Below are 27,649 nucleotides of genomic sequence, written 5' to 3'. Positions count from 1 at the left end.
GGCTAGCCTTTACCATATGTCATTATAGAGAGTTCTTGTCTTGAAATCACATCCTATGTGATCCTTCATCCTTTGTCTAAAAGGTCTGCATGCCTAAATGTGTCCTTTCTAGAAGGCAAAAAATATAAAAATGTGTCCTGCCTTGCAATGACAGTAATTCTGCTGAAATGAAGTAGAGGCTTTCTAGTGTAATGATTGAATTAGAACAAGCACCAGTTTAAACAATTGTCTTTGGCATTCTGGGTCTAGGTTAGATCTCATATTCCATGAACTATAGAAAGAAAGGACTGTGATCGGAAATGACCAAGCAGAAAATCTGTCTAAAAATGTGTACGTGCTTGGCCCCTTTACGGCCCTGCATCGAAAACACTGGGCAGGAGAGAAGGCAGGAAACTGAGTAAACTTCAAATCACATTTAGGCTCAGAAGCTTATCCCAATCTGACTGCTTTAGCAGAGTGCTTTGGTCTCTAGCAATTTCTAAAGGGGAAAAAGAAAGGTTTTTTTAATATTGATGCCTAAAGAGATAGTCTTCCTACAGCTTCCATGTGCTCTCCTGCTATGCTTCTAATGAATGAATGAGAATCTAGGGTTGAAATCTGTATTACAGAAGCTATTGGGGGCACTGTTGTTGAGTTCAGTAACTGCAAACTTACATAATTTATTTAATTATCATCACTTTCTAAAGGGAAGAGAGTTTTAAGTGGCTTTCTTCAAGCTGTGTAGAATCTCTTACACATGACAAAATTTCTCTTTGGAAATAAATGTTAGAATTTTACAATTATTTATTAGATGAGAAATAATCCTAAAAGAAAGCACATAGAAAAGTAAATATGAAATATTACTATACTAGACCATTGTAAAAGGGTTTTTTTTGAAACCACACAAAGAAAACTGAATTGAAGCACAACACAGCATGTGAAGCATATCATGTCACAGCATGTCCTGAGGTGTTTAGGGGAAATTAGAATTTTGTAATGCTAGCACATCCCAAAGCAGCTCTGCAGCCTAACCTGTGCACTGAGTGCAGCAACTCAAGTGGCTGCACTGTTATGTTGCCTCCTCTTCACATGATGGCTTCATCTGCTTCAGAAGGAGCTAGATTCAGATCACTTGAGTGTGGCGGTTCTCCAGACAGTGAGCAGCAGTCCTTACCAAGTATTGATGTTGGCTCATGAAGTTTAGTCAGGTTCACAGAAGGAACTTTGAAGACAGATCTTTTGAAGATTATTATAGCAAACTACTGTATGCTCAGAAAATCTGCCAAGCCAAAAGTGGTTTGACACAGGATTAGCAGCAGGGGAGAGATTTCATACACTTGCCCTGTCCTTACTCTGTCCATAATGTCCACTTACAGCCCTGCATGAGACACAGCATTGGAAGACCTGGACATGTGGTCAGAACCAGTAGAGCTGTGTGCTTCTCTTGTAGTAAAATATAAGCACTGGCACAGTATAAGTGATGGTGTAATTTTGTTTCATTTTAAGACTTTATGCCAATTTATGCACAACAAAGCATGAAATAGAAGACATCTTTCAGAAAATTTCATGCTGTGAAGTGTTACGAAGGAGGTGTCTTCCTCCTTAAGGTGTTACATGAATAACAGATTTGCGAATAGCGATGGGAGCTGTCATTGCGTACCATCAACTGTCCATGATCCTATTATAAGTGTTTTATAAAATGCAAATGCTAATAAGCAGTAAGGCAGCAAAGTGATGAAGCATAATGCTGAACATGTGAATAATTTTGTGGACGTTAATAGAGGTATTCATATTCCTTGAATGATCGTAACAGCTGCTTAGGAAAAATGATTCCAAAGTGCCTCTCTTGTTCTTGGCAGGTCTGTGCCCCTTGTTTTTTCATAAACACAGCTGTTTAATATTAGATACAATAGTAAGTTTCCATTGTTTTATTGTCATCAACCCTGTAGATTTGGGAAAGTGATCTGGACGAAGGACTTAAACAGCAAGCCAGAAAGCTACATACTGAAAAGAAATAAATATTTTTTTAACTTTCTTACTTTACTGATTTTACTTTTTTACATTTGGAAAAAGCCTGTGTCATTTTCCTTTAGAGAATTACTTCCAACTGTTTGTTCTAGGAGAGAAGTTGCTTTAAGTCTGCAGTCTCGGTTCAACGCATAAAACAAACCCACTGATTCTGGCTTGTTTTTAGTGTTGTGTTTGATTTCTTCTCATAGAGTGGTTGATGCTGGAAGGGGCCTCTGGTGATTGTGTAGTCCAACCCCCTGCCCAAAGCAGCGTCTGTTAGACCTGCAGGCTGCTTTGGACCTTGTCCTATTCCCTCCTTGTCCTGTCACTGACCACCACCAAGAAGAAACTGGCACTGTCTTCTTTACTCTCTCCCATCACATATTTATACAGATTCTCTAATACCTTCTTCTCCAAGCTAAACGATCCCTTTTCAGGAGCTCCCATCAAGTTCTAGCAACTGCTTTGGAGCCACTGTCTTCACAGAGGTAAAGTACTTCTGATTGTAGTGCTTTTGTGAATAGCAGTGTGTTCCAGATCACAGCTGTCCACGTGTTTGGAGTTCATCAGGAGTAACAATCCCTTTCATTCACAGACATAGTCTTTGCAGTTCAGCAGAAGCGTAGAGCTATTGCCTGAATCAAACCTCTGCCGCTGCTGAAGACATCTGCACTTCTCCCCCAGCTGCTTCAGGCTGAAAAGAAACCTGGGGCATTTGCTGATTTACAGTGTGTAGCCTCTGTAAGGTGTAAGGCCAGGAGCTAACGTGAGAAATTCAGGTTTCCTCATTTTGATAACACTGACTGCAATATAGTCCTGTAGGCACAGACCCAGCTCCTAGGCTATGTTGCATGACCATAGGTTTCAAAGGAGAGCTTTTTCTGTTGTAGATATTCACTTCAGTATTCAGGGTTATGCATTTATAGACTATACCTAGAAGCCCTGGACCAGGGACTGTGAAGCACCTGTTAGTTGCAGGCAGATGAAACAGGGTCTAAAGTAAAAGAGGGACATTAAAGCCCTGAGTAACCATTGAGCACTTTACCCTCATCAGCGTCCTTCTACATCAAGCATCAAAAAGTGTAAATTGTGCTCCCAAGGCCGAACTCACTTCTAGTTCATTTCTTTATGCACACTCTGAATCTTTACACTGTTCTGTAGGAAAATACGTTCTGAGATTCAGAGAATGTTTTTTTATTAGATTGTTATATCTGTCTACTGACCTTAGACAGAAGTAGGAATTATCATTTAATGTGAGGCACTGTTAAGCTTATCCAGCAGAGACACAGCATTAAAAAAAAATGTTTTGCTTACTTATTATTTTTATACTTTAAAATCATTTATCCTGGACATGTAATTTAGAAAACAGGGGTTGATGATTGTTGGTAATTGCCTGTGTTTTCTGCGATCAGTGTGTGTACTGTTCAAAATTGATGTTGCTAATTAAATAACAGAAACAGGAACCAGGAGTTAATTGCAGCCTGTGTAGGTTGCCCCTCAGGTGTTTTGTGTCACCTGGTAAGTCTTAGCTCATTAGCAGAAAAAAAAGTCAATAAGTGTTTACAGAACTGGAAGCATCTGGAGAGTTACAAACTCACAATGTCCCACAGAAACTTGTGCAAGTGAATGTGTGTGGTCATGATCATGGTCCTGCTCCTGGCCACCAGCATAAGTGAGACATTAATGAATTGAAAAGCAGTAGAAAGTGCTGGGCTGTATGTAGTTCTCTCTCTTGATTATTAAGATACAAGATATAGTACCTGAATTTTACCACTTCTCTGATGTGGCTATACAGTTTCCAGACTGTTTAGAGGTTGAGCAGGGGTTGTATTCCCATAACTTTAGCCTGTATGGTGCCCTGGGAGTATCTGTTCATTTGGTTATCAGATATGAAGCTTGACTCACTTTCTGAGTCACTCCTTTTAAAAATATATCTCTTCAAAGGTGAATAACATATGCTTTTACAAGATTTGTGTTGTCTTGAGTTTAGCTATTAAGTACATGATGTTCAGGCCTGACCTACCTTATTGTTTATTCCATGTTCCCTGATTCTGCATTGCCTGCAATCTTCTGTGTTATTTTCAATCTTCTTTATGACTTTCTGTGGCTCAACAGACCTCTAAAAAAGATGTTGAGTAGCAGAGAGCTAGGAGCAACTTTTTGAAAGAGGTCATCTGTTCCAGGATTTTTACAGGTTTACCCTTCTACTTGCTCTTTCAGCATCCAATGTGGTTACTTTTTGAGTGGAATATATACAGTATATATCACATTACTATCATCCCTTGATTTCTTAACCCTCAAAAAATCCCTGGAAGTAGTTCCTGCTTTCTTTTTTTCTATAACTATGAAAATTTCACTGCGTCAATGTGTACCCTTGTTGATATTTAAATAAAAAACTCCAGAAGACTTAAGGTTACCAGCCCTAGATATCCATTGATAGTTTTTCTCCACTTAGCCCTTGCCAGCAGTTCATGTAGACCTTTTTTTCCCCCATTGCAGTATTTACATGGTTATCTAAAGGGATAAAAAATTTCATTTCATCTTCACAGAAACATAATTTCTACTATTCTATTGCTAATATTCTCACAAGCTTTGCAGCATTTTTCTTTTCTTGAAAGCAGTGCAGCAGAATCTGAAGGGCCACAGCATATTCGTAACTCACAAAATCTTTCTCTGTCTCTCCTAAAGGGGCTTATTAATTGTGCCCATACACAGCAGAACCATTTACAAGTTTGAACTGTCATATGTAGACTATTTTTTTCCAGATCTGAGGGATATATGAGACAAGAGCCTTAGGCTGGGGTAGCACTGCCACTGCCATGGTCACTGTTTCCAGAATTCAAAGCAGTCTACAACTTGGTTTGCATGGAAGATAGATGAGCAGCCCCAGTCTGAGGTCATATTCATCATGAGGCTCTTTAGGAAACCCCGATTTACAGCCTTTTTATAGAGGTGGAATTCATATCCAGAAAGACCAACTTAATGGCACTACAGAAGTGCAAATATAAATAATGCTGTGAAATTACCCTTTCATCAGGTTTACTTAATAAAATTTGGATGTTGGAGGAAAAGATGAATGTAGAATTCCTCCCGGGGAAACACCCTGGATTGATAATATTAAATCTGAATTCCCAGTTCTCTTTCTGCTTTTCCAAGTTTCTAAGATGGTCTGTTATTGCTTCTTAGTACTCATCATCTACCTTGCTCTCATCATCTACCTTCCCGTAATTTCAGCTCTAAACTAAGAATGGCACAGCTGCTTTTCTTTACATCCAGATGTAATATTTCTTCAGTCTAAACAACCACATGCTCCACTTATAATTAAAGCTCTACATGTGTTCTATTTTACTTGATGTTTGCATAAGTATCTTAAGGATACAGCCTTAAAAATCTTACATGTCCGAATAGTTATCTTTCATCAGAATATAGAGACTGTCAACTAGAAGCTTCTTCCTTGCATAAAAATATTGTGAAAAACATCTTTCAATGACAAAAATTGTTTTCTTTCTTTTACTAAAGCATCTCAAAGGTGTTAAAATTAAAAACATTTGAGTCACTGAATGAAGATTCAGATTTTTTACTTACGTAAGTTGCGAAATGGTTGTTCAAGTAGGAGATTAACTCTAGTTGGACTTCTACAAAATGGAAAGAAATTATTAGTTATTCATTTCATTTTGCAAAATATTTTGGAAAATGCTTTTTTCTTATTTGGGAGCTGCTCTCTGATCTGTCTAATCTATATAGGAATTGTTAGTGCAGAAGACAGAGAAGATTTCATACAGAATTAGAATGAAATTCAAGAACTTCACAGTTAGTGGCGAGATTAGAATTTCTAATCATAGTCTAACTTTAAAAGGCTGATGAGTCATAAATATGTTTTCTAATTATATGAGGTAAAAAAAGACACCATTCATCTGACAGGCCAAAGTTGCCATCTTGTTCAGATTATGCAAGTAATTTAAATACTTGTCCCATGATTTGCGTATAAGATATGTAATATATTATGATGCCAATTAACTGCAAAAATTGTTCTTAATAAAACAGAGGAATCTTTAATGGTATAGAATACAGGCTTCAAACAGAAAATGGCGCATATAATGAAGTACATAAAACGAACTTAGGTTTACTCATCTTTGTAAATGACATATGGGAAGAACTCTGTTTCTGTATTTTAAGACCTACATCAATTTTAAAATTTTGGACCTTTATTATAGTTAGAACATTAACATTTTCTGGCATAAAATATAAAGAGTAACCCCAAGCCCTGGAAAATTAGATGGAGAGGGACCAGAATTCTGTGTTGGGTGTCCAAATCTTTGTTTTCACTTACACCATTCACATTATATACCTTCTTCATGTTTGTAAGATAAGTACTTTGCTATGATGCACTTCTCTTTCTTCAGACCTAATGCATATTCTTAATCCCCATCGTTAAAATCTTTGGTGTGCCCACATGAAAAGAACTACAAATATAAGTGGAAAACTATTATTTATTACTAAAGCGTTCTTTCTCCATGCAGCCTTGTTCTCCCTGTCAACCAGCATGACATAAACATTCACTGTGTGTTTGAAATTGAGACGAATACAAGCAATTCTGCATTTAACAGAGGAGACACCATAATGGACCACGTTATTCCTGCCTGACAAAAACGGCCTGACCCAGGAAATACAATATGTGCAATAGTAAGGAAAGAAATAAAATTACCATTTGGATGACCGAAAGATGTTAATACAAAGAATGGCAATACCATCTATTACAAACTCATGCTATTGGTTAGGTCAATATTTGCAGCTGCCTAAAACACCTCTGAGGAAATACATGCCAAGAAATTCAGCAGGAGCTGCTTTAGTCTTCATGGGGCTAGTGAACTCTTGTTGAACAGAGGTCCTGCTCTTTGCCTCACTTGCATAACATACTCTATGTACCTCTTAGCACAGATCCTTAATGATGATGAAAGCATCCCTTTTGTACAGGCATGTTCTAGAGGGCACAGGAAGAGCCACTGCCCACTTGCAATGTTCTCCCAGGGGAATGCACCTTAGGAGGTTTTGGGCTGCTTACGTACCTGCAGGAATAACTGGCAGTGAATGAATGGGATATGCTTTCCCTTCATCTCTGATTAGGTGGGATGAAAATAAGATGCCCAAAGTAGTGCACGTGAATGTGACCCTGGCAGCAGAGACTGATCAGCTCTCAGAAAAGTGAAGGATATTGGAAGGTTATTGAGAGACAGACATAGGTCTGGTAAACATGGCAGGTGTCATATCAAAATAGTAATTTTGATTTTTTTTTTTTTTTAAATCTTATTTTCCTCTTTTCTCTCCAGTTATTTGATTGTGCAGTTTCTGGAAGATTTTCTGGGAATGTTCTATTTAATGGCAAAAAGATCATAAAACCAAGAAGAAATAAAAGCTGTTTATCTAATCTAATGCTGCATTTTTTTATTCCAGTGTGGAGTTGTTCTGTTTAATAATCCATTATTTTGCTTAACTTCTGAACTTTTTTAAATATACACATCTCCACTCATAAGTTTAAGCCCAAGTTTTAGCTGAAAATTGAGATAGATGCCATATAGCCTTTTATTAACAGGCATTGATGCTACCGATGTGTCATTTTTCTGGGAAATAAAGTAGATCCCCTGTATTTTTTATGAAGTCTATAAGCCCTCTTGCAATCATTGGCAAGACTTACATTTTGATATGCCAGTTCTAACACAGATACTACTCTGAATCAGAGCCATACACTTGGTTTCTGGGAAGTTCAGTATTGCTTCCCAGACGTTTCTTCTTGACTGCACTGATCAGAAGCCACAGAACCACCAGGGAATCTCCCAGGTTTCCAGAGTGCAGGCAAGAGCCAGGAAAAGGGCATAAAGATGCACACACTGAATTCATACAGAGGAGCAGTACCTTTCAAACATAAATGGCACTGTTTGTGGTCACTTGAAGAAATTTGGAAGATTACTTCTTATGTGTTTCAAGAATATTGCTAAAAAATAAGAAAGAAATAAAAAAGGAGAAAGAAGACTCATCCACCAAATTTGCAAGTGCTGTTTCTCATTGAAAGGATTAGGAATTATTTTGCTTTTAAATATCTGTGAGCATGACAAAAATGCAAACGGTTTTAAATATTCTCTTTTAAGAGTGATGAATTCTGAGTACAAAATGGGGGAAAATGCATTTTTCTCATTCTAAACATCTGAGGTTGGCTTTGACAGCTGTGTTGCCTGTTGGAAAAAAAAAAAAAGAACACAGAATGTTCTTCTGATTCTAAATATAAAAGAAATTGAGGATCCATGAACTGGGCTCTGTCTCCTCGTCATTTTAGAGCAATAATATCCCATAATACAAGGCAGCACAGCTTCCTCATCTTTGACCTCACAAGTGGAGTCATCGCTAAAGAGAAGTCCTCCAGATTAGTCTGAAAGCCATTTTCTAAAACTTTCTCCCTAATGGTTGAGTCAGAAAACACCCTATATTAGGACATTTGGGACAGAGTGTATGAATCACATTTCCAAAGCCAGAAACCCAAATCTTGAGCCACAGGTCAAAAATACAACACACTTATTAGCATTAACAGCAATCATTGAGGTAAAACTGACCTTAAATCTTTGAAGATTTGGTGTCAGTGCTTTCCCTTAAGCTGTGCCATCTTTGTTCAGTACTAAACAGAAGAGGAAAATTCTTCATCTGCCCAGCTCCTCTGGAAAAGGGGAATTTGTATCTCATAGCCTCTGAAATACATTGAGTATTAGCAGCTTCAGGACGTCAAAGATCCTGAGACAGTTGCCAAAATCATGAGATTGTCCTTTTACCTCCTTTGCTGATTGTGAGCTTATAGGATTCACAGACAACAATTAATGATTTTGCTGAAACTTTGAGATAAAGGGACATAACCAGGCACATGAATCCATGACAGGATAAAACCCAAACTAATGCAAGTTTTCTTAAGAAAAAAATGCAGGTCCTCAAGGGTTTTGCTTCAGTTTGCTTAACTTTGTTTCAAGCTCACAATAGTGAAAGGAATATAAGGCAGAAATTATGACCGTGCCTTGTATTGTTTGCACTCAGTTCATGTGGATTTGGAGTGCTAAAGTAGACAGTGAAAAATCAGTGATACAATTTTTATTCCAATAATTTGTGATTATGGCAATGATAATGGCTGTAAACAGACTTCAGCTAAAAGGCTGGAAGCAGATAAAGACTCAAAACATACAGTTGAATTGCATCACACTAAAGAGCCCTTGTTGTTGGACATCTGTTTCCTGAAAATGAGATCCTGATCACTCAAGAGCTGAGATTCAAGAATCTCTTCTTACTTTGAAAGTCTTAGCTCTGTTGGACAAAAAATCCAGACTGTCCTGGGACGTGAGCTGTATTCAGGGATTGTACGAGAACAGACTTTTGTGTAAATATTTCAATCCAGTTAAGCCAGATATATTTTAAGACTCCCCCTGCGCTGTATTTCAAAATTCCTTCTTCATATGCCCAGGAACCACAGAGAACTATGAATATGTAAAAAAAGGAAAGTGTTTGCTTCTTTCTAGAAGATTCTCATTGTGTGCATTCAGGCAGATTTTGCTTATCTATAACTACCAATAAAAATTCTCTCTGAAAATAAGTGCATGAGAAAGCTAGGACGTCAGCAGTACTGAAATCTTACTTTGATTTTTCAAAGCAAAGAGGAATGTTACTAAAGAGAGTAAGTCTGTGGGAATCTTTTGGCCACATCGGTTCCTGAGAGATGTGAAAGCTGCTGTATTGTCTGCTTCTAGTTTTGTTCTTCATTACTTTGTAAGGTTACGTACATACATATCTATATATATGTCTGCTACAAACTAAATTTAAAGTTCTGGAGATGAAAAGACAAGGATGATTCTGGGCTGATTTTTTTTATGTCTGTCATTTTTCTGGAAGGCATTTTGATGTATTGAGGACCATTTTACAAAGTCATACCAGGAATTTAAAGTTCAGTAACTAAGAATTGTTTGAAACATAAAACTAGCTGAAATGAGGATTGTACAAAAGGAGCAAACAATACTCATTTTCTGGCATTTAAAGCTATTCACTGTCTCTACTTAGAGATTTAATAATTGGACAGAAAAAACAAATGTATTATAAAGCACTGTACTGAATGGCTCAAAGGGGTCGGTTTGCTCTGAGGATTACATCTGGCTTTGGGATGATGAAATAGGATGTGACTGGTACAATCATGCTGTGCATAAAAGTTGTATGGGGCATAATAGCACCATGTATTTCTTTTGTAATTGAAGAAATGATTTTTTTTCCCTAATATTGAATAAGGACAAATAGGACAATTTTATGGAGCTCATTATATATGCCTTTCAAAGAACAGAAAGGTTGAAATAGTGTTCAGATGAGCTAGTCCAACTCTCCTTGTGTTTTCACCTCTCTGTATGGTCTTGTGCTTTTCTATCATCTTATCCTTTTGAACTGTCTACCATAAGGGAGGAGGGCAGAGAGAGGTGGATGTAGGAAGGAAAAAGCCTAGAAAACTATCCCCACTTTGAAAGGAATTTCAACTGTTATGTTAAGAAAACTGAAATACTTGGTCATGAAGTAAATCCTAGTCCTTGAAGAAATGAAGCACCAAATTAGAAAAAGACAGGAATTAAGTTTTGGGGGCAACATTAAAATTACCTGTGAAAGAAGTTGAAAAGTTCCATCCCACATATCTGCCTCCATCTTCTTACTGAAACATGAAAAATCTTGTGAAACAGTCAAATACTATTGTCCCCATTTTATAGACATAGAACTGAGGCAAGTTAAAGAAGGCAAACTTGCTAAGGCTAGAGGCACAGCAAAATTTCAGCCTCTCCTCCATACATAATCAATTTGCAGTAATTGCAAATTCTCCCAGTTTAGTACTCTTTAAAACAGATATAGTATCATTGTGACCAATTTAAAATTAATAATGTATTTCCACACAAAGGAGAAAACTGTCTCCTTCCGTCACTAGGTACTTAAGTTCCACAAGGTGGTGAAGCATAAAGTTCTCTTTATCTCAAAGAAGCTACAGAAAAACAGCCACAAAGTCCAATAGAACTACTTCAGCCTCCTGCCCCTCTCCTTCCCTTTCCAAAGGCCTCCCACAGTGCAGACACCTTCTGAGACTGTTATTATTTAATGACAAGGCTGTGTCAAACTTGCGTCCCATGGAAAATAGATAACCTTTCCTTCCCCTCTCTTACATCCCCTTGGGAATGACAAGCATGCATCCCATGGGCATTTAGGATATGGTATTCTGCAACCCTCTGACTCAGAACAATTCTATAAATTCCACTGGGCTCTGGATGAGATTATTACCCTACTGGGCTGGGGCTGTGGGATGGTAGTGTTATATGATATTTAGGTGTTTGGAAGCTGTACAAACCTTCTGACTTCCAGACGTATAATGAATGGTTAGTGCATAAATGATAAAGAAGTAAAAGCAAATGAGTAAAGGCATAACCCACACTCTCAGACTGTCACCCTTCTAACTGCATCACATTGTGGTATCAGAATGACCCACAGGACTCAAGACCGCAGAAAGAAATAACTTATCATCTGAGATTTTGCTTCAGAAGAAAGAAAAAGACTATTATGTGTCTTCTCATTAGATCTCATCAGTAAATCCATATTACCTTGTGACACAATGGTGTCAAATGACACTGAAAGAGCTGACTGTTATCTTCGCTAGGAGACTGCAAGCCCAGAGATTAATGCAAAACACAGGACCAATAGAAATCAAAGTGTGCTTCCTTAAGACAGGCATTAACAAACCTTATCCTTAATAGCCTGAATGCATTCTCACACACTTTATTCATCCATGAAGGTCATAGAGTCATTCTATAGCTGACTGACTCACTGCCTGAGTGCATGTAAAAGCTTGGTGAGGGAATCTTGGACAAAAGCCAGACCTCACAGATGGAGCATTTCTCACTTTCGCGTTGGTGCTTCCTACAGAAGTGGTCAAATCAGCCCCAGATCAGCTGATCTCATTTGAGAAATTAGTTCTTCTCCCTGCAAAAAGATGTGTAAATCTGTCAAACAGCTGAGACAAACCAGTTTAGTCATATCACCCACCCACTTTCAGAGAGCTTTGCCAGTCTGAATTGTGGATCCCAGCAGAGTGCCTTGGCCTCACCTCAACACCTGGAAGAGCATTTTCATCCTCTGTGATGCAGCGGTCTCTAGGAAAGTCCTTAATTGGTACCTGCACACGCAAACAGGACTTGTATGAAACCCAGTATTTAATCCAGGATGATAGCCAGCACTCGAACCTTTTGATAGCAGACTGAGAGGCTTATCCTTTTATTGCAGTAGAGTTTGTCTTGGTTTCTGATAGTTACAGGTTCAGCTTCAACTGTCTGATGAGGTTTGCAGTATCTCTTCCTTACAGATTTCAAGAACATCAGTGACTTCCAATATCCATCTAAGCATCCAGCCCTTTTGATGCCCTGTTGTTCAGTTTTTGGCCTCAGCAGCTTCCTGTGGTAAAAAAAGGTCTGTGGATTCATTGCAGTGCATGAAAGACTGCTTCCTTTTATAAATTTTGGGTTTCTCATATTTTAATGAACATTCACTTGAAAATCAGTAGGGGGGAGACCATACAACTGTCTTAATTGATTAAAATAACTCTGTATTTCCCATTATTGTTACTTCTGTCTTTGATTTCTTTCAGAGAGCTCATAACATGCATAAATATTTCAATGTATATGCTTTCATGAAAAATTGATCAAGAGCCAAAATTGTTCTTTAATGCTATGTAAGAAACACATATATCCAGGAAATCTTATTTTAAAAAAAGATTTTCCTTAAAAGATGTGGGCTTTTTATCTAATAAAAATGTGAGTGACACTGTACAATGTTACATCTTGAAAAACAACACCCAAATGTACAGAACTTCCCTGGACTAATCAGGACTGAAGCAATCAGTCTATCTCATTCCTATCACTTCTTCTTAATGTTTATACAGAATCATTTAGAGCTTTTTCCTCATCACCCAAATACTCTTTGGACAAGCACATTTAAAATTTTGCTGGCCACATGTAAAATGTGGAATTGTTTGGTAGACTTCGGTATTCTGCAGCCTCGGTGTCTCATTAGAAACTGGGTGACTTCAACAGAAGCATGTTCTGGATCAAGAGCATTTATCAATGCTTTTCACTAGTTCTTGTAAACTCAAACGCAGGTCTGTAATTTTCCTGCTATTTTAGGTGATTTTTTGTAGAACAGCCAGGCCTCCTTCTCACAATTATTCATTTATTGCCCTCTGACCTTGGAAGTATTTAAATGTCCCAAGATTCATATTTCTAGCTATATTGTGTTTTAGCAGAAATATATTATATATGAAAGTTTGAGTAGGTCACCGCAGACAACTGCTACTACACAGAAACATGACGCTTGTTTAATTAATCACCAAGAATAATTGATTTTATACTCAGGAGAATTTTATCTTAGTTTACAGGCATAATTCAAAGTTTAATGTGAAACTCATAAAAGGGCAGGTTTGTTGTCTTGGAGAAAATAACATTGTAGAAGCAGAGGTAATCAGCAGAGGAGGGAATGCCACCTCAAATACCAGTTTGGTTTAGGGCAAAGTACTTTGGGAGTGGCACTTCTCATGACAAAATGCTTTGTTCTAGTTGCATAATGCTGGCTGAAGCCATGCTGGCTTCTGTGTGATTTGTGGACTATATGAGACACTAAACTTGCTTAACACATGACGTGCATAATATTATGAAAGCTCTGATCTTCTGTGGATGTGTATTAGGCACCTGAGCCAGCTGAAGGGGCTAACCTGATGCCCAGTGTAGCTGCTATCTCAAATCATTGGGTGGCAAAAGGAATGCAAATCTAACATATTTAGGGGAAGAAAAAAGAAAGCGCAGGTATTCTCCCAATTTGTTGCCATATTTTTTGTAGTACCCAAACTGTACAAATACAGCTGCAACACTTTCACCTTCGCTCCTGATAAATGCATCCTGCTTTGGTTGTAATTATGGGTCTGTCTAATGAGGGTGACAAGATGAAACAAGGAGATACTAATTAGCTGTAGACACTGTCACTGTGCAGGCAGCAGAGCAGGGTGCGTAGATGGTGGGACTTGCAGCACAGCCATAGTCCACCTTTAGTGCAAAAGAGATTTCATAGCATTTCTGGTGACTTTCATAAAACAGATATAAGTAAGTGAAGTACAGGTGGTAGAACAGCTCTTTTCTGAGCTTTCTCTTTTGTTTGGCCTAAGTAAATAGGAGTGATTATCATATTTTTTATTTTAGAGTTGCTTTTCTTGATTTTAGCAAAAAGTAGAACTTACTACCCTATACTACCCTTACTACCCTTACTACCCTATAGTCCTTAAGTATGTAAAATTGCTAGTATGTATAATTTGCTGATTCAATTTTAAACTTTGTTAATGAAAGTATTGGAAAGGCTTATCCTTTAGCCTTTAACCTTCTTCATCCTTGACTGTTTTTCTTCCTGTATATTCAGGTTAGCTGGAGGTTTTAGAAAATACCTGTGGTGGTAGGGTCAGGAGAACTTTAGAGGGGAGTAATAAATGTATAGAAAAGGAATGGTATTTTTAAGGCTTATTGCAGAAAGGGTATCACTGAGGATAAGGAAAAGATAAGAAAGGGAGGCATCTATGATTTTTTCTTGAGAAGCAGGACTTGGCATATTATAATTTATTGTAATATTCTAAAAATATTATTTTGGAAACTGTGCTATACATTCATCCCTTTCATGTTGGGGCTTTTTTGTCTTTAAGATGAAAACATTTATCAAAAAGCCCTGGTAGAATCTCAGTTGTGAATGGTCTTCTGTGGTTTTCTGTGCTGTATTTCCTTTTCTAGAACTCTGTCTTCTCAAGTTTTCCACTAAAAGCAGAAAACTCCTTCCCTTCAAACTACCTGTTTTGCTTGGATCACATAAGCCTAGAAACTCTCTCTACAGTTGCAATATCCAGATGGGTAATTGCTTAGGTAAATGAGTCCTCAAGGGTGTTTGCCTCGAGGCTCAAGAAGTTGCTATTGCCAAGAGCAGTAGGGGATTCAAAATTGTAAACTCCTTTGGGAGAAGGTTGCAATCCATGATCAACAGTGCAGATGAGCAAAGGGTAAATGATTAATGCTGTCTAACTGCGATGCTTCAGCCTTTTCTTCCCCAAAGCAAAAGGAGCAGCTAGAAGAACACAGTAAGACATAATTTGTGTATCTATGCTAGCACTTTGTTTTATTTATTCCTCTGGATTTACTTTACAGGGCTTAATTTCGCATTTTATTGCAGGTGGCGTTAGAATTCATAATGACTTTGTCTGTGTAATTATAACCTGTAAATGGCTGGACAAGTTTCTATTATAGGAATAATTATCTTAATGACAGTTTATACTGTTTGTCTAACATACAGACATTGTTGCATGTTTAGTTCATCCGTTATCATTGGTCTATCCTAATCACTTATCTTTATGTACTATACTCAACACAGGATTTACAAATGCCATCAGAATGGCATGATAATATTAAAATATTAAAATTTTAATACTGTTTTAGCAATTTTCTACTGATAGGAATAGTTAGGGCTTTATTTTTTCTTTCTCTTCTCTATCTTCCTTCTATCTTTTTCTTTTGTTTTTAATTTCTCTAACTTTTCTCAACAAAAATTGTCATAATTAACATAATGCAGAAAGGCATCTTTGTACCAGACTCTCAGGTCAGACTTAAATTTCAGTGACCTTCAGGAGGGCACATACCCGAGTTGAGAACATAATGCCCTCAAATGTTGCCTTCATCCTAGATCTTGATAGTGTCAGTATGGGTCATTGCAGGATAACATTCAGGTAATTGAGGAGACCCATTGCCTTTTAGTGCTGAGTAGTCATAAATTAGCCTGGACCTTATCAAAAGGAACACAGGAAAAGGGGTAAAATCTTGCCTTGTTCCTGTCATTTTCCATGAGTCTCCAGAGTTGGCCACAGGATACTGAACTTTGTGTCTCTGGTCTTGTCTACTCCTGCTTCATACTTTTACAAATCCAATACAAACAAGGAGGTAATAGAGAGCACAGAGCACATTTGTGATATGCTACTAAAGCAGATTCTCTCAAGTCCCATTGAGTATTTACATACATTATCTTTCACTGTTTGAGTTAGAAATCCCATTCCTGAAGTGGCAGATTCTGGATTGCTCCCATCTCTTCTCAGGAAGAAGCAAATGCCTAATGTAGCAAAAAGGTGGCCCGTGTAGCCCTTACTTAATTTTTATTATAATTACCAAGGAACTAAGCCTCACAGTAACACCAGCAACTGAAAAGCAAATCCTTTCAGTGGACAGCCAGGCAAAGTTCTTATAAAAAACGTGAACTTTTCCTTCCTTAGATATTTCTTGGATTTGTTTTTTTTTTATCAATAGTCACACACACAAAAAAATCTTTATCGCTGCATAAGAAGCAATCTGAGATGACGCTTAAGGACAAACTTCTTTCCAATCACTTAGGAAGTTTCCTAAAAGGAAACTTCATCCAGCTGCAAGGCCAGATGAGCTTTCCAAGAAGCTGACGCCAGACTGACAGATGAGAGTGCTGTAGTCCTCAGGCTTCCTCCAGAACCAGCAAGGACAGTTACAGACACACACACACTGTGCAGTCTTTTATAACTGTTACAGGACACAGTGGACCAAATTCAGACCCAGTAGAAGGAAATGTGACTCCCCCAAAAACAATGGAATCCCATCACATTTTATTGTTCCTGGGTATGATGAATCACAATCCCAGCGTAATAAATCCAAGAGAATTTATTACATCCTTAAAGACTCTTTAAGATCTTCTGTTTCATCTGAAGCTGGATATTTTTCTTGCTGTTTAATTTCCGTGTCTTTATCAGTGAGCTCTTAACACTCTATTTAACATTTAATGTGATCTGATCCCCTGCTCAAGTTTGTTTAAGTGAATGTATTTGATTTTATGCCTGCTAATTTTGCTCAGTAACAACAGTTAACATTATCCCCATTACTCAGGGTCACTGGCTTAGACAAGCAGTTTCACGCTCTTTATGCCATCCTGATGGATCTCTAGAGACCCTCACAACAGCCTTCCTATTTTGCCACGATTCCTTTACTCATTTACACAAGATCCTCAGAGCAGTCTGCAAGCTTTCAGCGTAGTGACGGCTTCACAGCTCCAAATCAGTTCTTAATTGTTCCATTGCTCAAGTGTACCATGCTAGGAGCGATCTAGTCAGGAACAGAATAAATGATGCTCAGATCTGTTAGATGCCCCTGTCTCCCCAACCAAGACATTTCTCTATTTCAATGGCAAAGCTAGAGCTAGAACAGACTCAAGATGTCTGCCTAATTCAAGAAGGAGCAAGGAGAAGGTTTTATATTTTGAAAATGCCAGGGTAGAAATGGTAATTTAAATTGCAGAAACCTATCATGCTTCCAGCTGGATTGAAGCTCTACTATGTGTTAAGATCAGATCTCAGCTAATGCATCAAGACTTGACAATCCCATTAGAGTAAAGCAATGAGAGATAGTGGAAAAAAATTAAAAACAGTACTGATGAAAAAATCAAACTGAGTGGAAAAGGGAAGCAAAGATTTTCTGCTTTTACATCATAACTAGCAAATACTTTTAAATAAAAACAACACTCAAAGTGTGCGATACTCTTTTTTTTTAGAAAAAAGTAGCCTTCCTTTCTAGACTATAACCATATTCACATCACATATGTGATGTCTGATCCATGGATATTTATTCTCTTTATACAGCTCTGGTTAGGAAGGAAGAATACTTCCCAGGATCCTCAGAACAGCAAGCTAGTCTATGGCTTTAAGCAGAAAGTTTAAAATAAAAAATATTTTTCAGCTCAAAGCAACTGACTCAGTTAGAACTTACTAACCACCTAAATCAGAGGCTGCCAGAAACACTAGAAGCTTTCTGGGACTGTCTCACGTACTCGTCTTCCCTCCCTTCTCTGCTGCATACTGTCTGCAAAGGGTGTGTGGAAGTGACGAATGGTACCTCAGCACACCACATGGAAGTATTGGCCATCAGGCATCACATGAAGACTCCATATCTGAGTCTTCTTGGAAATGGAAGATTTTAATTTTTTCCTGGCTAAAATTCCACTGACTTCCTAGGAAGGATTTGAACTGGAGGAAGTATTTAAATTTAACTATGATTCTAGCACACAGAAAGAAAATGCTTCAGTGATATAGCTGGTCTCTGCTGAAAGCTAGAGCATTCTCTGACTCACATGAGGAAGTTTTAGGAAATTCAAACATGTGGCATATATCCAGAAGTTTCCTTCTTGATCTTAGAAACCACTAATCAAAATTAAAATTGTGTAATTCTACTATGTCTGACTCATTCTTCACCTGCAGGGAAAAAAGCTAAGATAATATTTAGTGCAAATCTTCATTGTGTAAATCCAACATCTTTCATTAAAAGTGAATTGATGTTTAATGCTTGACTTTCTTTTTTAATATAGTAATTGTGTTATCTTGAGTATTGTGACTTGTCCAAGGAATTTAGTCAAAAAACTCTGGGACTTATTTTGAAGGTAGTCAAGGAAAAATGGTACTTTATTAATGAGCAGCATCTACAATGCTTAAATTTTCCTGTTGACTTATTCTTTATTGTGATGCAAGTACTTTGCACAGATTATCATTCTGTGGAAAAAAAAATTAGTGAAGAGTCCCAGAGATCAGTCATCTTAGGAACTGAATGTATTGAACAAGTTATCTGACTTTTTTTTTTTTTTTTTTTGCAGACACTGCAAATGGATGTAAACAAGCTGAATATTACATTGCTTCGGATATTTCGCCAAGGAGTGGCAGCAGCACTGGGACTGTTACCTCAGCAAGTTCATATCAACAGACTCATTGTAAGTACTAAAGGTCTGTGTATAATGAAATCTACCTGGTTATTTTGAATTCTCTTAAATTTATTTTCCTGTTACTATGGAAAAGTGCAATAAAATAGGACAGAAAAATACTTTTTTCCAGTATTTTTTAACTGCACTACAGAAAAACTAATCTCAGTTACAAAATTATTTGAATTTTCTTTTGAAAGGAATCCATTCCAGTTACAGTGCAGAGAAAAATTAAGTCAGATAAATCTCTTTTGTATCAATTCATAAGCAGATTGCTTATCCTTTAGTTGTCATTCCAGTGCAGTTCCACATCACATTGATTAAGAAAACCTATTCATGTTTTGTTTCTCAGAGGTTGAATATAGCTAAAAAAAACACGAGTTTGCCTTTCAAAGGCATCTTCACACTTTACCCTCAGACTTTCCATTAGTAAATTAAATGTCTTCTCACTATATTAATATTCATGTTTTGCTATTCAGCTATAATGATCTGTGCTCTGAAATGATCCTGCAGACTAAGGTATCACATTTGCAAAAGCTGATGACAATTTTTCTTCCAGCAACAAAGGCATTTTAGAAGGAAATGTCATTATATTGTTTTCTCTATATAGTTAAGAGTACGCATTCTTAACATTTGTCTTCTTATGACAGTTTTGCCGTGAAGAAAAAAACCTCAGCACCATGTGTGTGCACATTCACACTGCAGAGGGAAGAAAAGTTATTTTATTGTACATGCAAGTTGAGTATTAGGGGAGAAAACTGACAGATTCAGCATGAAAGTATTTCCTGCCTTGATAGCTTGATAGGATTGTATACATCAAAAAAGATTATAAAACTCCTTCAAATGATGTCTCTGTGAGAAAGGATGACACAAGAAGTACAGCATAAAAGATCAATAGGAATGCAACGCATCCCTTTTCACGTTCACCATGGATGTCACTCATTCATGACAAGTGATTCTAAGTTTCCTTTTGTCCCCTGCATTAACCAGAATGAAAGGTGGGAAGACATATTTGAAGAAAAGCTTGATTAAATGAGAAATGTTCCAGAGCTTAGGATGTGCATTTCAACATAATAAGTCACCTAGCAGCTTTCTTACTATGCTATGTGGAAATTATGTAACTAAGTAGAAGAAATATGTTGTTTATTTTCCTACTGACTCCATAGGTTTTCCCTTTCTCCTCTCATTTGTGATCTAAGGGAAAAGATAATGTCATTTTGTACTTGAATATAGCTCAGAATGCAGTAAGTGCTATTAATTAATTAGCCTTCTCAACATCTGTAGAAGTCTGCTATAAGTTAATATTTTAATGATATAAGAAGAAATCAAACTTTTGCCCTGTTTTCCCTAAAAATCACACAAAGTTAAAATTCACAAGGAAGAAAAATACATCTTAGGAGACATTATTTCTATTTTGCATCCTTCTAACCTGAGACAGTTCCTCTCGTGTAGAGTACTGGCAAGCAAGCAGGGCACATCAAAACTCATCTCGCCTCACTTCAGCCTAGTCTAAGCTACTAATCTAGGCTCTCTGTAAAAGCAATGTAGAGAAGGCTAACTGGAGGAGGAGAAGCATTGAGAACCCAATTATTTTAAGATGGATCAAATCTTTCTCTAGAGATGCCAGTCTCTCTACTGACTTCAGAGGGAGTTTAGATGACTAAAGTGGGGTAAGTGGATCAGAGCAGCCACGATGAGATTGGGCACATGGAGAGCAAAGGGCCTGCTAGCCTTTTATATGTAATAATACATAATGTGCCAGGAAATATTAACTGGGCATTTCCAGTGTCTTCTTAACCTTTCCAGTAAATCCTCCTCCCATAAAGGCCTTTTAACAGGCAGAGGACCTCATAAAGAGAGGAGGCACGAAACACTGGGAATGCTGTGTCCCCACCAAGCCCTTCCTTGTGCCTGCATCCAGAAACAGCCACCTGCCCACATCAGAGACCTAGTAGGACCACAGATTGAAATCAGCTTCTTGAGCTTGACAGGTCTCTGCCTTGCACTGACAGTCCAGACCTGTAGGTCACTTTCAGACTCCTCATAACCCTGCTGATCTGAACAGTCTCACTAAAAAATGTCTGTTCCCACCAGTAGCTAATGCCAACCAGATCAACCAGCAGCACACATGAGAGGACATAGAGCAGATTTAGGGTAAATGTGTTTGAAAGAGTTGCTTTCTGTGCAGCTCTACATATGAATGCTAACGAAAAAATATTTTAAGAACAGCAAAAGATGTCTTCTTCTTCACTTCAGTAAAGATAATGATACACATTCAAGGTAAGGGGAATGAAGCAGGGGAAATCAGGTTTATCCCTGCTTGAACTGATCTCTCCCATCCCAAAATGTTAAATAGCAAGTAAGCAGATGGGTAAGGTTCTTGCCTGTGCAGGTAGCAATGCAAGCAGTAGCTCCATGCTTACCTTGCATATATGGAACCCCCCAGGTCTGGACTCTACATCACAGCCTGGACTAAGTTGGCGATAGCCCTGGGAACCTGGATTCCCTGGGTTGTTTGGACATCAACACTGTCTGGAGTGCTGGTCTTAGGTGCTATTCTAGGTCATCACAACCAGAAGGACCCTCTGAAAGTCTCTCCCTTTGTTCCTTTGCAACACAGTAAGCATCATTGACATCTCTAATACAGCACCCCTTGGGCTACCAGGGCTGCATCAAAACACCAGGATAGTAATTAATAGAGGGGAGAGTAGGTATTCTCAGCTTGCCTATTAAATGTAAACAAAAATTTTTGTTGTTTCATTTTGTTGTACCATTTTAAGGAGTTGCACTGTAGTTGACTAAAAAGACTTCATACTTCATTGCGGTACTTGTCTGCAATGTGTTGACACAGGATTAGAAAGCAGTGCCAAAATACTACATCTTTATAGAATCATAGAATCGTTTAGGTTGGAAAGAACCCTTAAGATCATTGAGTGCAATCATTAACCTAAAACTGCCAAGCCACCACTAAACCGTGTCCCTAAGCGTCATATCTTCACGTCTTTTAATATCTCCAGGGATGATGACTCAACCACTTCCCTAGGCAGACTGTTTCAACGCTTTATAACCCTTTCAGTGAAGAAATTTCTTCTAATATCCAGTCTAAACCTTCCCTGGTGCAATTTGAGGTTGTTTCATCTTCTCCCATTTCTCTTTACTTGGCAAAAAGGGACCAGCACTCGTCACTACAATGTCCTTTGAGGTAGTTGCAGAGAGTGATAAGGTATCCCCTCAGCCTCCTTTTCTCCAGACTAAGCAGACCCAGTTCCCTCAGCTGTTCCTCATAAGACTTGTGCTCCAAACCCTCTTGCCATTTTGATACAGCTCTGCTCAAGGTATTTCTTGTAGTGAGGAGCCCAAAACTGACCACAGTGTTTGAGTTGCAGCCTCACCAGTGGCAAATACAGTGGGATGATCACTTCCCTAGTCCTGCTAGCCACACAATTTTTGATACAAGCCAGGGTGCTGTTGGTCTTCTTGGCCACCTGGGCCCACCGCTGACTCATGTGTAGCACCTATCAGCCACAGGACCTGACACTTAGCCTTGTCAAACCTTATACAATTGGCAACAGTCCACAGGTGCAGCCTGTCCGAATCCCTCTGTAGAGCCTTCCTTCTCTCAAGCAGATCAGCACTCCTGCACAGCTTGATGTCATCTGCAAGCTTACTGAGTGTGGACTTGATGCCTTCGTCCAGATCATTGGTAAAGATATTATACTAAGCATTCCCGTTTAAGGACCACCTTCTAAAACAGGTCTGCATTTCAGCTCAGATCACATGAACTATCTCCTAAAATCCTTGCTGACACTTTGCCCTTGACCCCATCAGATGGCTCCTCCCCTCACCGTGTTACATTGACCTGCCTTGTTTGATGATTATAGACTCAGGAAGAGGGCACTTTGCCAATAGTGAATGAGACAAAGTAGGCACACCCATGTATGGTATTTGCACTTTCTTGCACAGTCAGCTGGTATTTATGGAGTCAGGAACTAGGTAAACTGTCCTCACAGAGCAGGTTGCAGCCTTTGTACTACACGCTTTTGTTATTGGAATTATAGTTACAATCTATAAACAGCAGAGATTATTCAATCTCATACCCTTCCTATGATTCTGCGTTTTTTTTTATTATTTTCCTAGGGGCAGAAGAACTGTGTGGAACTGTTTGTGTCCCCACTGAACAGAAAGCCAGGAATTTCCGAGGCACTCCCGTCTGAAGAAGTCCTGCGTTCCCTTAATATCAACATTTTGCATCAGAGTCTATCCCAGTTCGGAATAACAGAGGTCTCCCCTGAGGTTGGTTGTTAATTTCATTGTCTGTAGTTTGTTACAGATTAGGCAGTTATTACATCCCTGGTAGTTTTCAGGATGAGGTTCTTAAGCATGAAGCAGGAAATGTATAAGCTAAGATGGCATTACTGCTGTAAGGCAGTTATACAGTTAACCCTGTTAAATTACTTTAATAGTGCTTCATTAGGCTATTTAAGCATTAATATCCATGAGCTCCTTACAGAGATAGTTTACCATTGAAATCAGAGTTTAGATCCTAAGTGTGTATCAATTGCCTTAAAGGAAGTGGGTCCTAGCACTTTTGGTCTATTCTTATGGCTCAGCATGTATAACAATTTCAGTAGAGACAAAAATGAAATGCAGGTATCAGGTGTGAGCATTACTATCCATGTAACTTGTGACTAATGTGATTTTGAAAAACTGAGTTCATATATTGCACCCATGCTTCTTTCTGTTCTCAGAAGTGAGAGATTTCTTTTGTTTACCTGCTCCAAAAGGAGGACAAAAATAATACTTGCAGCTATTAATTTTATGATTATATCCACTTTTTGAAAAAAAAATCTATTTCAAGACAGAGACTGCACAATCATCTCCAGTGTCCTAAATGCTACCAATGAGACAGACATCTTTAATAATTTTGGCTGACCACTTGAGTTATGCATAGCAAATAAAAAAAAATGAAGGCCTTTAAGAAAGGAAATTATTACGCTCACGGACATGGTCACATCACACTGCATTATATTTAGTGTTCTAGAAGCCTTCACCTTCATATAAAGATCTCATAATTTAGCGTGAGCTCCAAATAACTTCAAACATTTTGTCAAGAACTGGGATTTTCCACATAAGCTCCCATTTTGACAAAGGAGCCATTTATGTCCACTGTTTTGGAAATATAATCCTTTTTGGTAAAGAGTTCCTAATATTTTTACACCTTAACTTACGTTTGAGCCATCGCTGAGTTGTTATTGCCTGATGCATTCACTGGTATTTAGACTGATTAGAAAAGCTTTTGCTCATTTTAAGTATTTTAACTCTGTTCAAGAATCTATCTTTGGTAAAAAAAAAAACAACAAATTGCAGTATAAAATCAAGGCCGGTTTAATGTAATTTCATATGCTTTACTATAGCAGCCTGCCACTATGCAAATGAGCAGATTCTCAGGTTTTAGCTGTTCTAACACAAAACAAAGGAGAGTAGTGCTGGCCAAATGTCAAATCAGGTCTTTTTATAACCCATCAGTAACCTGAGCTAAGCTTCCTTTAGGTCAGAGTTTCCTTTGTTACTGAAACATGAGTCTTAGGGTTGTGATAGATGCAATTATCTGTTCCAAGTACTTCAGTTACAAATAACACTTCAGGTAGACACAGGACAAAAACGTCTATGAATAATAGATGAATGGAGAAATGTCATCAAGCTATGAAGAGATGCTGGAATAAAAACACAGTGCTGAGCTCAAGATCTCATCTTGGGTTAGATACATTTCAATAATCTGGAATGCTCAGATATTTGCATTTTTTCTCCAGGGGGAAAAAAATGGACAACCAGATGGAATAATTTAGAAAAGTAGTATTAGAATGAAAGTTTTGCAGACTCATAACTCCTTCTAATACTGTTGGAGAAATGAGAGATTATTTTAATATTTGAGTTGCTAGCAGATTATACAGTGAAGGTCCTGATTCTAACAGAAATCATGCAGCTTTATGCTAGTAGGTATTCCTATTGTATCTCAATAAATTGCTTATATGTGTAAGACTTCACAGAAAACAGCAGCTAAAAGGCAACAAAATATAATCTTTACGTGTTTAACCACTAACCAGTTATTTACTCTTCTCTCAACTTGCTCTATGAACAAGTTGTGCCAAACGAAGTAACAGCAAAGAAAATCAAAACAGGCAAACCTTTCAAGGAAGATATATAAAGATTTACAGAGCTTTTCCACATTATTTTACCCATTGCGTGTGCATATTCCTGAGCTATAAAACTTAATTGAACTAATAATTTGTACTCTTCCAACCAAAAATTCTGAATGCTTCACAAACAGTATTGCATGTACACTGTAAGCGTACCTGTGCAGAAAGGAAACATCTGCATCTTTTAAGGGGGGTGGCTGACACAGAGATGTTAGGGTTGGAATTTATCTTGTTTTTTAGCTGCCTATTTCAGTATGAGCTGCCTAAAGCTTGAAAGTCTGCTGTCTCTCTCTACAATAAGCAAAAGGAGATAGGTTCAGCAGGCAGTTCATCCTGTCTCTGAGACACCTCTCCTGAGATTGCTTAGTTTACTCTTTCTAACAAGGTTTAGCTTAAGCTAGATGCCCAGCTGAGAGGGTTAATGGTGCAGGAGATTACCCTGTTCTAAGAAACTTTACCATTATGATGCTGGAAAACCCAAGTGGAAAACTGAAGCTCTCTGCTTAATGTTTCAGCAGAAAACTTTCAACCCATGCACTACCATAAGCAGCAAAATTCTCAGTGGATGTAGGTGACTAGAACTACATTTCCATTCATTCCAGTAATAATTTGACAGTTCACATCTGCTGATGCATTAATCACCGATTAGTCTATTTTCAGTTGAACCAGCTGACTCAAAATTCATATCCTAGTTTCCTATTCTGCAGTAGCTGAAAGAGCAGATTCCCTTTTTGCTTTTGCTGTAGGAACCACTAGAGTCTTTGACTGCCTATTGCAGAATGGATTGTGTACCTGCGGGAATGTGAAAATTTAATTTTACGGAGTCATTGCCCTTTCAGGGATCCAAGGAAATGGCTAGACCTTCCATATGTCCTTTCTCTTTCAAAGGCCTATTGTAGCTATTTGCTCTTTTATTACAGTCTACAGTTTGTGTCTGAAGTGCGAATTAGGATCATTTTCTTCTCCATGGTGTGAAACAGGGCCAGGAGCAGACCTCCCCAGAACAAATTACTGAATTGTTGCTTGTTGATGGGACTAAGCACAATGATTCAGGCAATTCATTCTATTATGGTGTAGGAATCCTGGCATCCTAATGTCATCCTAATGTTAAATTGTGCTCAGAGTAAAAAAGAAATACTATGGGCTTTCAGGACTTAGCAGAGCACAACAGAACTTGAATTGGTTTTGAATGACAAAAATAACTGAGGTTACAGTGAGTAAAGTAAGGGTCACTGTGTTTTGAGAGATAAGCTAACTGCCAGCTGGTAGTTGTGGCACTAGAGGAGAATTTTACAGAGTTCATGCCAAAATTATGCAATCCCAAAATGTACCATTACAGCCTCCTTGTGAGTTGCCTTTCAAGTGCACAATATTAATTTCTTAGAGAAGAAATCAAAGGAACTAATCATGCACTTAAAGCATACAGAAACTGTAAGTCATTGTAAGGACAAGTGATCAAAACCAATAGCTTAGAAATTACAACAGCCTACACTGGCAGAGGCATCCAGGCACAAAACAGAGCACAGGGACGTGCTCCTGTGGTCACGCAAGGCAGATGTAGCATTAGAGCTCTGCAAGCAGAGCACCGCAACAGGGACAGGAGCCCTACAAGCCTGCCCACTCTGACATGAAATCACAACACTTTATTGCACACACATATAAGGTAGAGTCTTTGGGGATTCTTTGTCATAGGAGATGCTAGGTGGCTGTTATCCAGTGGTCTGGAAGTCTGAGAGGTCACCCATGTTCCTGCATGTTTTCACTGGAAGTGGAAGTGATTTCTTGGCAGACATTCCTAACTGACTTAGCTAACATAGTTAAAATAGAAGAAAAAGCAAAGCAACTGATTATGAACTTCAATGAACCCTTTTTGGTCTTGTTTGATTCTCAGCTCCCTGTAAGCTTTCCTCTGAGCTCAGAACTACAGCTTGTCGTGCTTTCATTAGTGTTTCAGCCCAAGAAACTAATTGGGGTTAACTGACACAAACTGCAAATTCGCGTATCTTCCAGTCAAGACTTACCTTTCCTGGCAACTCCTGATACCTTAGCAGGATATTTCAGTCACAGATTTTTTCCTAACTTCAGTTATGTTAAATTTAAACTGGATAATTCTGCCTGAATGACTCACCTGATTGTGGAGACTTCTTGGAGACTGCAGTCAAACACTGTGGGACGATATACAGGATGATGAGCCCCGCTCTCTGTAGTCAGATTTGCTCTGAGACCTGATATTGGCTGAGCTACTGGAACTCCTCTACCAGTCCACCTGCTCCAGTGTTCCCCCCATCTTTATCAGCTGTGGCTTTTGGCAGCTTAGCTTGAATTTATCCTCCTGCCCTGTGATGGCAGTGGCACATTCCCACCCCTCAAAAACTATCCAGAAGTCTTTGTGGAAAAGGCACCCAACTGAATGACAGAGATGTGGAGTAACATCTGTCAGCTGAGACACTACACATCTCCATGTGGGGAGCTCATTGCCTGTGATCATCAAAGAGAAGTTCTCTCTTTTTTGATTTTTTTCCTTAGCATTTGTTCAGCCTGTGAGTTTCTGTTTCCTGGACATCAACAATTTGTAGTGAGCATGGCAGTTG

General features: G+C 38.3%; 1 protein-coding gene across 1 annotated transcript in view; it reads left to right on the top strand.

Moving 5' to 3' along the window:
- Positions 1–27,649, top strand: part of PTPRR (protein tyrosine phosphatase receptor type R) — a 149,175-nt gene that overhangs the window by 50,893 nt on the left and 70,633 nt on the right. Inside the window, exons 3-4 of the mRNA XM_069857441.1 lie at positions 18,760–18,873; positions 22,999–23,154. Of these exons, the coding sequence (XP_069713542.1) occupies positions 18,760–18,873; positions 22,999–23,154 (270 nt within the window). The remainder of the gene's footprint in view (positions 1–18,759; positions 18,874–22,998; positions 23,155–27,649) is intronic.

The sequence above is a fragment of the Phaenicophaeus curvirostris genome, chromosome 1 (assembly GCF_032191515.1).
Source record: "Phaenicophaeus curvirostris isolate KB17595 chromosome 1, BPBGC_Pcur_1.0, whole genome shotgun sequence".
In the NCBI taxonomy this organism is placed as follows: Eukaryota; Metazoa; Chordata; class Aves; order Cuculiformes; family Cuculidae; genus Phaenicophaeus; species Phaenicophaeus curvirostris.
The sequence above is the reverse complement of the archived record's forward strand: the minus strand, read 5'-3'. Positions and strand labels throughout refer to the sequence as shown.